The sequence below is a fragment of the Alosa pseudoharengus genome, unplaced genomic scaffold (genome assembly GCF_046254945.1).
Source record: "Alosa pseudoharengus isolate Yale_2024_CS ecotype anadromous, Long Island Sound unplaced genomic scaffold, YU_APseudo_1.1 YU_APseudo_1.1_scf_3, whole genome shotgun sequence".
Lineage (NCBI taxonomy): Eukaryota > Metazoa > Chordata > Actinopteri > Clupeiformes > Clupeidae > Alosa > Alosa pseudoharengus.
The window spans coordinates 27,466,987-27,483,516 of record NW_027468718.1 but is presented as its reverse complement, the minus strand read 5'-3'; the positions used below and the strand labels follow the sequence as shown (position 1 = coordinate 27,483,516).

Genomic DNA, 16,530 nt, shown 5'->3' with positions numbered 1-16,530 from the left:
TTAGTTAGCTGATGAACTGTATTACAGTAGAAATCAGTTGGGAAGGACTGATCTATAATACTGACTGTGCTACATTCAGGGCTTAAAGCAAAAAACATTTCTGAGCCTGAAGTTCTCAACATTTTGTGAAGATGTCAGTCCTACAGGCCTATTGAGTATTTTCAAATCTTTATCAGCCCAGCCCACGCCTGAATTCAGGCACAGTGCCTGAACACTTTAAGCCCTGTACATTTATAGTTGTGTTGTGTCCCAAGTGGTAGGGGTGTGTGTGTGTGGGTGGGTATGTTTGGGTATGTGTATCTGTATTGTGAAAATGCCTTTCATATATGTTGTTACCCACCAAATACAATAAAAAGCAAGTACCAAAAAAAAAAAGAAATCAGTTGGGAAAGCATAGTGTGTCCTGAGTTAGCGTTAAGGCCTCTGTCAGCATCAATAACTAGTGGCCTTAAGCAGGCTGATCTCAGACATGTGAGGAATAATATACAGAATGTCCCGCTGTGAGGAGCGCCGCATTATTTCATCACGGTGTCCAGCACGCTGCTTATTTTTATTTGGGCTCTAACAATCCCATGTTTTCCATGACTCATGCACGGCGGCTTGCACAAGATCCCTGCTCTCCCTCCTTCTCTCTCTCTCTCTCTCTCCCTCCCTCTCTTTCAGACGTCCCGGCATGGAGCATGTTACACATGGATCATGTCAGCATTCTTCACACTAATTCCAATTACGCTACAGTGGGGGGTGTTGGGGGGGGATAGAGAAAAAAAACCTCCTTTCCTGTAGTGGGGGAGCCGGCTCTCCAAACCAGCTTCTTGACATCCAGGCAATCCTTCACCATCTAATCATGTGTTGGACTGAATTCAGCCGTGTAATTTTTCCAAATTTTTGACACGCTGGAGGAAAAAAAAAAAAAAAACTTGCATTGCCACCCTAGAACCACCCAGCCAGCGGAGGGGTGTTCTTGAAAGGCACAAAGAAAAATGAGTTGACGCCTCTGCAGAGCTGAAGTGACAGGGCTGGGGTGCGCTGTGTGACACCAGGCTGGGCTGTGGAGGGTGGCCCAGCGGCCGCACTCACATGTGCTTCTACTCAGAGAGGGGGCTGGGGGAACCTCCAGAGGAGCAGGCCAGGCTTCCAGCTCTCATGCGCCCCTCTCTCATGCCAGCACCCATTGCTAGACATTACAGATTACAGATTACATACGCAGGCCAACGTGGACCTTCGCTTATTATCATATCTGTCTAAGAAGAATGAACCCTGGGCCTTGGTATTATGGTGTTACTAATGCAATGTTCCAGGCAGTTGAGCTCCTAGTAAGCTGCTAATGTAAAGCTGCATATCTCCGTATAGACCCGTGTCTGCCTTTGTCTCCAGCCAGTCTGTCTGTCTGTCTGTCTGTCTCCCTCTCTGTTTCTGCGTTCTGAGTCTTGGGGTTTGGTCCCAGAGATGCCAGTTAAGTGCATGTGGTCAGCCTGCATGGCGAAGGATGGGCGCTGGCCTGAGGCGGGTTCAGCTGTCGAGATCAGGCCGCCGGCGCTCCTGCTTGGCCTTGCTCGCATGTGTGCATATGTTTATGGATGGCTGTGGTGGGCGGGCATGCCAGCCCGGTGAAGTCACAGCGTGGGGGATAGGGGGGTGAAAAAGAGGGGAGGTGTAATGTGTGGACGTGTGTGTGTGTGTGTGTGTGTGTGTGTATTTTCAGGCGATCTTTGAGCTGGATGGACTACTGGCAGCAAGCCAAACCCTCAGTAAAGAGAACCACCCGTGAAGTGAAGTGAAGTTTGTGTGTGTGTGTGTGTGTGTGTGTGTGTGTGTGTGTGTGTGTGTGTGTGTGCAAGCGTCAGCTCCAGTACCTGGCAGTGGAAGACGTACTCTGGCGTGGGCTTCTTGTACTTCATGTTCCACACCAGGGCCACCCCGTCTGGCTCGTGGGGGGCGTCCTCGTTGTTGTTGTATGAGGCAACCAGCAGCTCAGGATACTGGTGACAGACAAATCAGCACAAATGAATGGAAAGAGGAAGTAGACATCGCCCCCCAGGCATGGCTTCTTGAGAAAGAAAGAGGGCAAGAGAGAAAGAAAAGAAAAAGAAAGAGAAAGAGAAAAAAAGAGAGAAAAAACACATCCCTCTTTCCTCTGCGGGTGCCGGCGAATGCCAAACCAAATGAGTAACCCGCCCATGCTTCGGGAAGATTTATTGCAGGGAAACTTTTTCTCAGCGGCAGCAGGTCCAGGTAAATAAGGTTAGCATGCGAGGCCTGCACGTGTGTGTGTGTGTGTGTGTGTGTGTGTGTGTGTGTGTGTGTGTGTGTGTGTGTGTGTGTGTGTGTGAGAGTGAGTGTGTGTGTGTGTGTGTGGAGGCTGCTCAGAAGGGGCATTCTCAGGGAGTGGGTCCAGTGCATGGGCACTAGTGTGGATGCCTGGAACTGCAGGTTGTCACGCACCTTTTGAAACCCAAGCTATAAACACACACTTGCAACCAAAAAAAGAAGAGAAAAAAAAAAGAGAGAGAGAAAGGCACTGACGGGGCTGCGGAGGAACAAATCGGTCACCAAACGTTTAGCAGACGTAAACAAACCATTAACCTCTGCTGCCTCTCATATTGTAAAAGCTGAAGTTTACAGTCTGTGAGGCCAATTTAACGCGAGGAAATGAATTACGCTCTGGGGCAAGAAGTGCGGTGAACAATGAGCTGGCATGCAATCAGTGCCAAAAGCCATCTCAGGGCTAGGAAGCCCGAATTAAAGGTGGCACAAGGAGAAACAAATCATTAGGGCTTCCACCCTGGTGACAATTTAATCATGATACGAGACGTGTGAGACAAATCCGACCCCTGAGGGAGTATTGTAACTACACCATGGGAACATGCACATTACAGGATACTTTTCAAAGCACACATCAAAACAGTTTTTAAACACTGCGAACGTGTATAATTTTTTAAAGCTACACTTAAGCTTTTGTGCCTGAATGGCATGCAGAATTAGCACCAGGAAACAGAGGTAGATGGAGTACCTGTGGGCACCAGTCCAGACAGGTGACCACGCGGTGCTTGGACCAGCGCTCGTCTGTGAACTGCCTGTTCAGCACCAGCTTGGCTCCAGCCTGGATCTCTCTGGAACACAACACAGTCAGTGAGGAGGCCGGTCTCTGTGATCAACATGAAGACCAAGGAATGTAATACAGCCCAATAAACATGGCTCATAAAACTAAAGATGACTGGATTTATTAGAAGACACCGTTTCACTGGACCTGCACTGTAAAAGAGGGTTTATGGTAAAAGATAGGGGGTGGGGGTTATTGACAATGTCTTTTGTTACCCATCTTTCTCCTCTAGGTCGCGGCCGCTGTAGTCGAAGAAGACGTCGATGTGCTCGGAGAGGGCGCGCTCCACGATGCGCGTGCTGTGGTCAAAGAAGGTCATGAACTCCTCGGAGTGCAGGATCTGCAGTTTCTCCTCCTCGGTCAGCTCATGTGGTGGGGCTGTGGCGGACAGTCACACACACGGCTCTCTTACCACAAGCACACACCTGTTTGTTTGTGTGTGTGTGTGTGTGTGTGTGTGTGTGTGTGTGTGTGTGTGTGTGTGTGTGTGTGTGTGTGTGTGTGTGTGTGTGTGTGTGCGTGCGTGTGCGTGCGTGTGCGTGTGCGTGTGCGTGTGCGTGTGCGCATGGGTGTTCTCTGACAGCTTTATTTTTGTTCATTCATTGTTTTGGTTTGACTTGCTATTGTTCTATAATATACTCTATCATAATCCAAACTATCATTATTAAATAAAACATATAATTAATTCCAATCAGACCAAAACATGTCCAAACTAGGGCTTTGACGCGCTTTAACACGTGAGTCACGATCAGAGTTGCTCCATGATGGTGTCAAAGGGAGATGCTGAAGGCTCTCACCCTCCTCCTCTTCATTCTTCTGGTCTGGCTTCTCCTTGTCCGCCTCCTGCATGGGCTCTGCTGGAGCCATCTCCTCCTCCTCCTCCTCTTCCTCTGCAAAGAGAAACACTCTCTGATTAGCCGACACGTGCGATACAAAAGTGCACAATGGCTCCTAATGCCTGGCCACAATAGCCTTCAGTTTGCTATTCACTTTCAAAGGACAAACACTATAATACAGGGGCCTGCTTACCAACGTGTAGAGAACCCATGGCTCAGGACTTCACACAAGAGGCAGATTAGTAGTGCCTGTCTATTGAATAGAATAGTCACGTCTCTGCAACTTGTGGGAAGATAAGATGAAGTCGCACGGGAGAATAAAAAAAAGTGTTTGAGGACATGAAGTGAGCGCAGAATAGCATCTCAGTGCTTACCTACCAACACAAATTTTCAAGCAAGTGTGCAGGAATTTAAATACTTTATGAGGGATGCATTTCCAGGCAGCTAGTTTAATGGTATATGGTCATGCAAGGGACAGACAGATGAACACCGGTCATTCCCTCTCGGTAACCCAGGAGACACACACACGTTAACGTGTCACTGGTTAGAATGCTTCAAGCTTGGCTTTCAGTGCCAACTGTGCTGACCTTGGTGTTAGCGAGGCCTTTGCATATTTACCATTTATGCTTAGCTTCCACTTCAAAACTACTTTCTGCTGGTCCAGATATAATCATCTTTTAATACCTCATACCACATATTGTATGTACAACACTCATTTACACATAGTAATACCATACTACCCAATTCCCATGTTCTCCTCCAAATAACACATCAACAGTCCATAAGACAAAAGTACAATCAAATGACAGGTGATGCTTTATTTGTAATACACAGATAAAAAGCAAGCCCCCCACCTCACGTCACCCCACCTCCCCACTCTCTCATTGAGGCAGGGGCCGGTGGGCTTGTATGGGTATGAGGGGCGATGATTCAGTGGCTGTGCCTTACACTTGTTTGGCCTGCCAACACAATGTCACCTCGCTGAAAAGACCTGCGTCTGCAGAGCATTAAAGGTTGTCACTCGTCTGAGCGGGGGAGAGGGGAGGACACAGCAGGGGTCGCCCGCTTCCCCGCGCCTGTCTTCGCTCGCTCCGCTAATGAGAACGACTGGCCATTCAACAGGGAGTGCACTTGTTAGTGTGGCCATGTCCTCTGCCGTCCGCAGTAACAGGTCGTCCACCCCCGAACCCCCCCCCCCCCCCCACCCCAAAAGGAAAAGGGGTGCTGGGTCGAGAGGGCGTGGAGCAGCTGCCCTGGGCCCGCTCCCATTGGCCCGGCCAGCTGACAGGACAGTGCCTAGCAGATGGCGCCTGCCGGGATTGTCTTGTGGCGGCTCAGGGGTGGCATAGGGATGGCACAGAGGTTTTCTGCCTCACTGATCCTAGTCAGGCTGCTGGAGCCCCCCACCACCCATACACACACACACACACACACCCACCCCTGTGCAATTACCGACCCGCTAGGGGGTTTGGCGATGGCTATTCAACCTCGGAGGATGCACAACAAAATACAGCTTGCAGCCTTGACCAGCTGGCGAAGCCACACACTGCACCCTGAAACTACACGGTGGGCTTTTCTCCCCCTTTCTCCCCTGATTCTTTCGTTTTTTTCCCTTTCTTCCCAAAACACTTGTTTCACTTCCCTCATGTCCCTCCTCCTGTCCATTAACAAACAAACTGATACATGTCTGCAGAAACCAAAAGGGTGAAATATGCAGATTAACATGCACGCACACACACAAAACAGAGTGCCAATGAATGCCTACTGTAGGAAAATTATCATTGTGTGGAAAACGGTCAACACAAAATCTGGCAAGGGGAAATGAAGTAATAAAACATTGCCTTTCCCACAATCAGAATGATAATGTCACCAGTAATCCTGTCGCACAACCCCCAAGTTCTCTCTCTCAGTGCTGGGGACCAATGTGGGAGTAGGAGGAGGAGGAGGAGGCTGGGGGGGGTTCTGGTGAGTTTACAGAACTGGGTTGATGACACAAGCCATTTCAATACACGGCCCATGCTCAGGGGGGAAAACCAAAAAACCCGGAGAAGGTTAAAATCTTTCCCTTCAAGGGCCTCAATCAGGCTTAAAAGGAAAACAGTAATCACTGTCTTTCAGCCAGGCCTGGCCAGCCTCGTCAGCCTTTCCCTGTCAAGGCAGCCGGAGCAATCAACCTGCCAGGCATTAGGAGAGGGAAGACAATCTGAAAATAAAGGGTATAATGCACCTGCCAGCTAAAATGGCCATTTGGAGAAAAGCTAGTGATCCTGGTGACCCTGGTGGGGGGAGGATTTTGGGGTGTTGGGGGGTAGGGGGTTGCGCTGAGGGAAAAGAAACATTTAACAGAATTTGGGGAGATCGTCGATCTCCTGCATGCACTGACACCTCCCCTCAAAGCAGGCCCAATTATGGCTTTTGTATCACTTAAGAAATAAAAGCTTTTGGGAAGGGGGAATAGTGCTGCTGTTTTTTTTTCCGGTTGGGGGTGGATTGGGGAGGGGTAATCGCTGAGCTTTGTCAGAGGACAATACATTAATGCGAGCACAGCGAGGGTCCAGTGTTGTACGAGTACAAAACTAATGACTTTTACTTTTTCCGCTGCAGGTGCATTCCCTCCTGCTAGAGCCCACAGAATGGGGCCACCAAAAATCTGACTTCCAATCTCTTTCTCTCAGGACTTTATTAAAGGCCAAACGAAACAAACCTTCGGCTTCCACTGTTTTGGCCTTTGTGAAATGGGGACTTCCACGTTTCGACGTATTGATGGGACAAGACAACTCGGGGGCCTTTTGCATTCTCCCTGAATGTAAGGGTGGACAAAAGCGGAGCGTGCAGAAAGCACTCCGAGGCCCACGTGCACAACTGAACAAACGCTTCCTCATTCAGAGCTCAACCAAAGCCCCCTTTCAGCCCAAACTACACAAGAATATAGTTATCTTAACATGCTTTGTTTGAATTTATGTTCCACCATTGTCAAGGGAACTTGTCACTAATTAAGAGGCTCCATTTGAAAGGCCACTGTTATCTGTAAAAGCTAATGTTTTGGCAAAAAAAGCCTTTGATGTCAACTGTCTCCTTATTTTTTAAATGGACTTTTAGTATGAGGAGTTTAATTAATCTATTACATAAGAGCTCTATGTGGTAATTTTAGGGTATTTATCATTAAATTTACATAGGCTTAAAATATAATGTAATATAATATAATAAAAGAAGTGAACCACTGCTCAACATAGCTAAAAAAAAGGTGACTATTACTGACTTAAAAGATTTTTTAAAATCCTGTCTATCTTTTTTTGGTCAATAATCTTCGCTTGCGTATATCCTCAGAACCCACCTTAGGCTGCTCCATGTCACCTCAGACGACTGTGTAAAGGTACACACTAATGTCTTACGCTGTGTGAGGGATCTGGTGCTGGAAAAAGCAGCCTTCTCTGCGATGTTGAATTAGCAGACAGACAAAAGGATTTAATTTGCGAATGCAGGCGGTTAGCAGTGCCACTGGTGAAGTGCTGGTCAGAGAGCATGTGTGTTAAAAGTGAAACACTCCAAACGAGAGGCTGTTGAGTTCTTCGAGTGATTAAAAATATCTAGCGATTTAAAAAGTAATGTCTTTTCGCCAGCCTGAATGGAACATGATTAAAACAATCTGATTTAATTAAATTTCAAATTTACTCAAACGTTTTGTGGTTTTCCGATGTTCTTGAAGCGTTTTCGAGGCATATGCAGGCAAGGCTCTCCATGGCTTTCAATCCATGTATCTTTTTCCCCCAATAATTACAGCCTCTTGTGACATGCCACTTACTGTCGTTGCATAATATCAAAAGCCTGCTGTCTGAATATACAAAGTGCACCAGAAATCTCCATATTGCAGCTAGCATATATGTGGTATATGTCTCAGACAGTAGGGGTAAATGGCATCTAAAAAAAAACATGAATTTAACCCCAAATCCATTTGGAAGATGTAACTAGAGTCAAACATTTTTCTCTCACTTTTTCTTTCAAATTACAATAGCTGTACATTAACCAAACCCATTCCTTTTTCCATCTTCCCTGCCTGCATTAAAGCATGATGACGGGGAGCCTTTTGGCACGGACAATGCTTGCACGAGAGAGAGAGAGAGTCGACTGCTTCTCTCGCTGATGGAATGAATGAGAGAAGGCAAACCACCACCTCCGCTCGCTTGCCAATTAAGACCAATAATCAACCAGCGCGTGGCACGGAGAGTGGCGCTCTTCCTCTCCGCCACTCACTCCTCAGGCGAGATGGAGAACGTGATGGCCGCGGGCATCCACCCTGCCGCCCGCTGACCTTGAGAGGCCCTGCTCCGCAGCGTCCTCTTGACAACATGATGAATCGCTCAATCAGTGCACGCGCCAGATCCCTCCACAGCCCAACCCCCCAATATCAAATATGCCAGGCAGGCGAGGGTGGGGGTTGGGGGTGTGTGGAGGGGACTAGGTGAGACGGTGGTGGTGGTGGTGGTGGTGGGGGGGGGGGGGTACACTGGGGGTGGAGTGGACGATGTCGCCAACTCACCGAGTGGTAGAGAGTGAAGGCGTGAAAGGCTCACAATGTCACTGAATGCGTTTTGTTATGTGCCTCCTTGGCGAGGGGAGAAGACAGGGAAGCGAGCGAGTTGATGAAATGATTACACAGTGGCGGGAGAGCAAGGGCTGGGTGAGCAGGATGCTGGAGTTGAACAGCCTGCCAAAGCCGCTCTTGTTTAACACACTTCTCTCTACTTTCCCTTCTATTTCTGTTAAACAATGGACAACAGACTGAGCACAATGGGAGCTTTCCCCAAGAGTTCCCAAATCAGTCCACAGCAGGTCTACTACAACCATCTCAACCTGGAACTCAGTGGACCTGCTGTTCAAAAAACAAGATGGACCAGGAGGCTCTGCAGATGGTACAATGGAGAGCTAACAAACACATAAAAAAATCAATCCTTCATCTGATTGAGCAAGGAATGCTAGTGGTTATCAGTGTGCGAACCAATCAGAGTAGGGTATAACGATGATCTAAGACAATGCGGGCCCATAATCACGACTCTGAGCTACATGTGCTCCACATAAACACTCTAAATCCCACAGCAAACCAACCATTCCAAAAGTCTCTATGGCGGACGACCACATGAAAGACCACTCGCGACTGTTCCGGTCGTATCGGCACGCTTCAGATGCATCAAGCACACTTTTTCATATCCTCTCCTCCTCTCGCTCTGTCCAGCTCCCCTCTCATCCTCCAAACTAATTGGGTAGCAGGACCCTGCCGGTCTGAGAATGGCGGGCTAAGAGGTGCAGGCCTCTGTGTGCGTCTGTGAATTTAATCTCGCTTTGCCTTCTTATGTTTCCAGGGCCCCTGCAATTTTCCCGGGCTTTCATCTCGGGGCTCGGTGATGCCGGATCATTTCCAATCCGAGTCCACTTCCTGCTCCCACTCGTGTGATCATAGAGGCTTGCTGGCCGCAACCAATGTGAAAGGGGGAGGGAAAAAAGATGACAAGAAAAAAAAAAGACAGGAAAAAAAGACTAATGCTCTGAGTCATGGCTAACTGGCACATATTGCCATAAAAACTCTCCTGGTTCCGAGAGAGCCAGCTCTGAATAGAGATAGCGGCACTATTTGAAGACAGAAGTGAAGTAAGCAGTAGCTATGGTAGCAGAAATCCAATAAATAAAGTCTAATAAATAAGCAAGGAAAAAACAGTCTAAACCATCATATATTTCAGTGTTTTTACCCTTGCTAGATATGAAATTTGATTAAATTTGACTAATGTATGGGATTGCCATCACAAGAAAACCTCTACACGTCTTTAAACGGTGTTAATAATACAGCGTGTTATCACACAGCTGAGAGATTATGATCACATTATTAATCAATTGATGTAATAAAATTGCACATAGATGACCATGTCCTTTGACATCTATCCTATTTTGTTGAGAGATGTCCATTAAAAACAGGATCCAGACACGAGTTTAGACTACACATGTCTCTGCTTGTTGGAGTGTGACTGTGCGCATGTGCAATCTCACCTTCCTTCTGCTCGGTCCCAACAGGGGTCTGTGTCTCCTTGGTGTAGGACACCACCTCCCGCGGTGGGAAGTCCACATGGGTGACCTTGGCCATGCCCAGCTTCACCGGTCCGCGCCTAAGGTCACAGCAGGGCAGAGCACACATCACACACTGACAAGAACCAGGAGGCCCACCCCACACACCTGGCCTCAGGGAGAAGAAACGTGGCCTTTAACGAAGCACGCCCTTAACCCATAGTAACACATAAGGAACCATTGTTAAATTTGTACTTAAAGCTGACAGGGAATACAACATTAATATTTTCTTTTTCAAATGTCAACTGAGAAATGTATTTCAACTAAAGGGTTAAAGAGAAATTGTTGGTCTAGACCAATTGTCCGTACAGACCAATAAACACTAAAAAGAGGTCACAATAGCAGTTCTGTTCATGCATTAATGATAGCTTAATGTGACATTTAAAACTCTTCAAGAGCAGGCAACAGTAGAGTAGCCATGAGACAGTAGAGCGGATGGGCAGAGAACCGGTGGAGGAGAGAGAAAGAAAAGCAGAGGAGAGGAAAGGAGAGGAGAGGAGAAGAGAAGAGAGGAGAGGACAGGAGAGAAGAGAGGAGAGGACAGGAGAGGAGAAGAGAGGAGAGGACAGGAGAGGAGAAGAGAAGAGAGGAGAGGAGAGGACAGGAGAGGAGAAGAGAAGAGAGGAGAGGAGAAGACAGGAGAGGAGAGGAGAGGAGAGGAGAGGACAGGAGAGGAGAAGAGGAGAGGACAGAAGAGAGGAGAGGACAGGAGAGAGGAGAGGAGAGCCAGTGTGCAGTACCCCAGGTCAGAGTCAGAGTGAAGCAGGAAAGTGGAAGGATCAGAGTCCCAGTGCAGAGTCCTGATTAGTGGCACAGCAGCAAGGCAGCATTAGTGGAAAAGAGCAAGTGCACACACACACAAACACAGACACACACACACACATAAGACACTGGTTAGACCTCATCACACACAAGACTGTAAACATTTCATATCAGCACAAAGACCACACATCTTACATATATGTAATTACATTACTATCATTGCCTTTAGTAAAAGACTATAAATAACGTCTTTGACATGAATAAATGGGTAGGTCATATTACTCAGTCACGTCAAAAGTATCGTCTGGATGACAAGGCTATTTTGATGGAGAATGGTACGGTATCTAGAGTTGCTTGTGTCTTTTTGTGTGGGTTTGCAGGGGTGGGAAACTGCCAGGGTCAAACTGGCTTAAATGAAGCCATCAGGGTGACTGAGTCATACATCTGACAGACCCCCCCCCCCCCTTCAAGCCTCAAGAAGACCAGGCGGAGACAGATGGGGGTCTGGGGGGCGTCATGACCTCCATGTGTGTAGGAAATGGTCACTGTGGTGAGTCAACCCGCCGGGGCCTGACGTGGGTGTGGTGGCGGTGGGGAGTGGGGGGTGGGGGAAGGAGGGGGGCAGTGTGGCTCCGACGGCCCCGCTGCAGGCTCTGGCCTCGCTGAGGTTTCCGCAGGGGCACGACGCTCTAATGGGAGGTTAAGCAGTCCCCCTAGCAGCTCAGCCGACCCCCTACCGCGGCGGGATTTATTTAGAGACTCTCCTAATCAAACGGCACACACACGCTAAACAAGCTAAACACACTCACACTGTTGAGCACGCAAGTGCACATACATCCAGCCATGCACACGAGGATACACACACAAGGAAACACAGCATGAGGTCTTACTAATATATTCATTATAAACTTTTCTCACCATACCTAGAAGAGTATTATGCGATTGTTCTTAAGAGGTATGGAATTATTCAAATACAGTGTGGGTTTGTCATCAGCACTGCCCACACAAATTGTAAGCAATGTGATTACAGGCAAATAATAATTTTTCCATTAAGAGTAGAACACTGTTGGATGTTATATTTTAGCTACCTATTCAGGCACCAAAATACATTTGCTCAAAACTTGGGTCTTCAATTAACGTCTCATTTTAGACTTTGTTTTCTGTTTTTCACAATGTTTATATTCATTATGTACATCTAATTGTGAATCAGACTATACTAATGGAGAGAAAAACATTTTTAAACCTTTAGAACAATCCTGTGCACCAAAGGCTGGTACAAAGACATGTCTACATATCTTGCCTTGGAACAGAAGAAAAAGCGTTCATGCAATGCTGAGACCAAGCACTCCCACTCCCACAACAACAGAGCAGCCTTGCATTGGGGGGGATGAAGGCCTCCAGCTCCGCATGAGAATCAGCTTCATTTTGTCATTAAAATCTTACGGGGGAGGGAGGAGAGATTATACCTGGGTCCCACGGCGCCGTCGCCCGAGTCTTGGCTGCCTGCCTCGCTTGGCGTGCCCACCGATTTGGCAGTGGGAGACATGGGTGGAGGCACTAGATATGGAGACAAACAAGCAACCGTCACTCGGTGCACACGCAGAGTAACAGTCACCTCATCATGCCAAAACACACGTGTCACATTGGGCCGTGCGGCTGGAGGGCCAGAGGGGGCAGAGAGAATGCAGGGTGGAGAAAAAATATCTTCCAATGCAATTTGAATAAATCAAAAGCAATTATATTCACAACAATCCAACTGGAGATTCAGGACTATCAGGCCACTGCTCAGACTACAGATGTGCAGTCAGCTACTAATCACATATGTTTCATCCATACATATCCCAATACATAGCTTCATTGGATTCAATGTAGATCTGTTGTTAAGCGCATTAAATGGTCAATTTAGAACCTAGAAACAAAAGCTGAATTAATCTGACAAAAATGAAATAGGGGTATTTATGCTAAACCAACATGAATTACATTTTCAGCAGTGATTATAAAAATGTTTTTTATGACTATTGTCCATAGAGTGAAACACAGGAAGAACTGTGATTTCACCAGGAATTGGCGAGCTTTAGCACTGTAACCAAACACTGTAGTAACTCAGTCAGTGAAGAATCACAACAATTTGGATAGCATCAGACTCTACTACTTTCCCATCTGCGGTCTTGTGCGACATTCTCTGTTTCAGCATAAAAACAATGGCACTACCCACATCTAAGATAGACTACTTCTGCCCCCTTCTGTTTGGTTGCAAAACTGCATCTTAAAAGAATGTTTCATCATGCTTTCCATCCATATCCATAAAAGCAATATATATATATATATATATTTACGCAAGTAAAGTACATCTTTATACTCTTTATTACTGTCTAACAGTGGCACTTCGACCTTTAACTTGACTGATGACATGAAGTAAATATTAGTAGTAGTACACAAGAGGTCTTGACTCTTGTGAGTGTCCCGTGTAGCTGCTCTTACCGACGGATGCATCCGATGTGATGCCCATACTCTGCAGCAGAGCCTCGGCCTCGCGCCTCTTCCTGTCCAAGTCGGAGTCATCGACAGCTGGAGCTGCATCCTTCTGCTGCTGCTCTGCTAGCTAGAGGAGACAGAGAGGGAGAGAGACAGAGAGGGAGCTCAGCCTAAAGGCCAGTAAAAAAAAACCTCACTGATACTACAGTCCTGTGGGCGAACGTGACTACGGAGCATCCCTGTTCTGCCATGTTGGTGTTGACGTGTGTGTGTGTGTGTGTGTGTGTGTGTGTGTGTGTGTGTGGTGCTGGAGCCTGGGATCACCTCTTTCTTCTTGCGCTCCTCTTCTTTCCTCTTCTTCTCCTCTCGGATCTGGGCCAGCCGCTGCTTCTTCCGCTCCAGCTCGGCCTTCAGCTCACTCTTGTCAGACATGGTGCTGAGCTGAAAGCACAACACACACCAGCTAAAAACACACACACACACACACACACACTCAGACTTCCTCCCTCCAGACTTCACTTTCCCTCTTGACGTCAGATGCTGTCTCTCGCTTGGCTCCTGTGGCTAACACTGAGCGGCACTCAAAACCGGAACACAAAAAGACCTGTTAGCAACTTTATATGAAATGGAACTGAAACGCAGAAGTTTACACAGGAAGTGTGTGTGTGCATGCGTGCACGTGTGTGTGTGTGTGTGTGTGTGTGTGTGTAGGGGGGTGGTTCTCTGATCAGAGGAGGTCTGACCACCTGGTCTGGAGCACCCCTCTCGTGCCGGGAGTCCCCATTCAGCTGTCCTTTGTCCGCTCGCCTCAGTGTCTGACTCTGTGCTGCGCTCTCCAACAGATTAGGTGGATAATTTCAAGAGTCACTTTTGTCCGCCCGCATACAGAATTAATCTGCTCTCCATTGGCACACAGCACCTGACCCTTTCAGCCACCCCAAGGGTGCCACTTCAAGACAGTGGTCTTAATTGCACTACTTAAGGACCATCAATTGGTGTCCCCCCGGCCTGAATGCGAGTTGGGGAAGAGTTTTGTTCAGCGCAGTCCGTGTTTAGAGCACTTCTAACACAATGCTTTTAGAGCTTTCAACTGTTAGAGCACACCAGAGAGAAATACATTTAAACAAACAAGGAGATAAATCGTAACAAAAGATCAACTGTAAAAGATCAACTCGGAAGTATATAAAATCACAGAGGGGGAGACATACTGTCCGAGGTGGTAGAAAAGAAAGAATCCTTAAAATATTTGAAAAATAATTTTGTTTACGTATTAGAAAATGAATACAGGCCTAGTGGTAATTCCACCACGGCTTGCCTCTATTTCTGCACAACGTCAACAAAGAGACAAATCCTATAAGCCAGATCTGTCTGAGTGAGCTTGGCATTTGCTATCTGGGTGAGCCGTGCCAGGGAAAAATCAACTGCTGGGATGGAAATTAAAAAACAAAAACATGATGTATGCTGGGGTTACATTATTGGTTTCATAAGATAGACCAGACGAAGCATCAAACAAATCACCAACTCAATCACAACTTCACTTCCTCGTCAATCATTCATTCACAGCCTTTCGTTTAACCTTGTTCTTGATTTCATCTAAAAATTAAATATTTGTGAATTAGCCAGAGCTGCAATGACAGGGATTTGTTAACCAGCCTGCAGAATTATCCTTACTTTTGTGAATAATCAGAAATGCATTCAAACTAAATGCAATACACTAGCAGCAACAGTAAAAATCAGTCACAGTAGGCATATCTAAAACATTTTAGTAATCATAACAGACCATTATGAACAGCCTTCTGCCTTCTATGTTTATGTCAGACTAAAGTGGTCAAGTCGTGTACAAGAAGTAACATTTCAGTCATTTTAAACGTAGCCTAGCCTATCATATAGTAGTGAATACTGAACCAAAGCTTGACTTTCAAAAAACTATTTGCAGATCAAATCACAATCCAATATCTCAATTACATATCTAATAATTTCAAATTGTGCGCTTACAAGATTCGAAGCAAATTATGTCAGTATATAATGGTCAGTGGCATATTATGACAGATGTTTTCAACTGTTCCATGGTCCATTGGTGGTCCATGAATGCAATGTGAGTGGTCCCTAGCTATTCAGTAATGTATAATTTCAGTATTTTCACCACACACCCCACAAGAGTGTTCCCTGGGTTGCTTTTCAGTCAGAATGGTGTTACGTTACCTGATATACAATCAGTAAAAAAATACTTGTATTATTTGCTGTACCTGTGACTCACTATAGTCTCTTATTTGTAAACTAGCCAACACTGACATGGCAAATCTTGAACTTTAATACATTATTTCTTCAAAAATATTCTGACCGCAATTACTGCTTATCTCTGTCACACAGGCTGTGATGACACCAGGGATCATCTTTGCCAGCAAAACAAAACTATTATGAAAGCTAAGCAGTCCGGAGATTAGCAGGAAAATGCATTCTGATTTCACCTAGAAAATATTTCTAGACTGGCATATGACGCCACACCCAAACAAGTCACAAGCGGACAGCTGACTCAGCTACACTTCTGCCGAAATGTGAAGAATAGGCTAACGGCACTGGAGGGTAACGTTATTGCACTGCACTAGCATGCAACCCACCGGCTAGCGAGGTAATTCTGTAACATAATGGCTTTGCGAGGACAGCACAAATATGCTGTCGGGAAATAATATGTCCATACCCCGAGGCATAGCTAACAATCATCCTTGATGGACCGGAGCTTTTCTTAACGTTAACATCTCAGTGAAACAGGCAACATTCGCTGCCCAACTTAACGTTACGTTAGCTCCAGTTCAGCAGTCCTAGCAATCACAGATAGCATTTGACATGATTCGAAATAATCATGTTTCAATAGAATTTCGGCAAACTTTATGTAACTATTGGCTTACTAAAATGAGATGCAACTACTTGGTTCGTCTTTACTGTGAGTTTATGTTAACAACAAAAAAGAGGGTAATGTTTTCGTTTGCTAATTTGCGCTAGCTGATGAAGTCTGACGAGTTTGGGTAATGTTAACGTTAATGTCAGCCAATGATTTCAGGACAGAAACAGATACAAACACACAGGTCACTTTTCTCATTGTTGCTCATTTCTACACATAACAGCATACGTTAACTGATTGATATTGATAATAAACAACAAACCTGACAGTAACGTTACTCTTGTATACCTTCAGCAATGCAACCCGCTAGTGGTACCAACAACTTTTCCTGGTGTGGGAGGTTGAGG

The 16,530-nt window shown here is 46.3% G+C and overlaps 1 protein-coding gene across 1 annotated transcript in view; it reads right to left on the bottom strand.

Annotated features, from left to right (window-relative positions):
- Positions 1-16,530, bottom strand: part of dync1i2a (dynein, cytoplasmic 1, intermediate chain 2a) — a 25,117-nt gene extending 8,587 nt beyond the window's left edge. The window contains exons 1-9 of the mRNA XM_076263777.1: positions 16,446-16,530; positions 13,609-13,725; positions 13,291-13,411; positions 12,276-12,366; positions 9,973-10,088; positions 3,898-3,990; positions 3,316-3,478; positions 3,011-3,110; positions 1,854-1,979 (exon numbers count right to left, since the gene is read on the bottom strand). Of these exons, the coding sequence (XP_076119892.1) occupies positions 1,854-1,979; positions 3,011-3,110; positions 3,316-3,478; positions 3,898-3,990; positions 9,973-10,088; positions 12,276-12,366; positions 13,291-13,411; positions 13,609-13,716 (918 nt within the window). The 5' untranslated portion in view covers positions 13,717-13,725; positions 16,446-16,530. The remainder of the gene's footprint in view (positions 1-1,853; positions 1,980-3,010; positions 3,111-3,315; positions 3,479-3,897; positions 3,991-9,972; positions 10,089-12,275; positions 12,367-13,290; positions 13,412-13,608; positions 13,726-16,445) is intronic.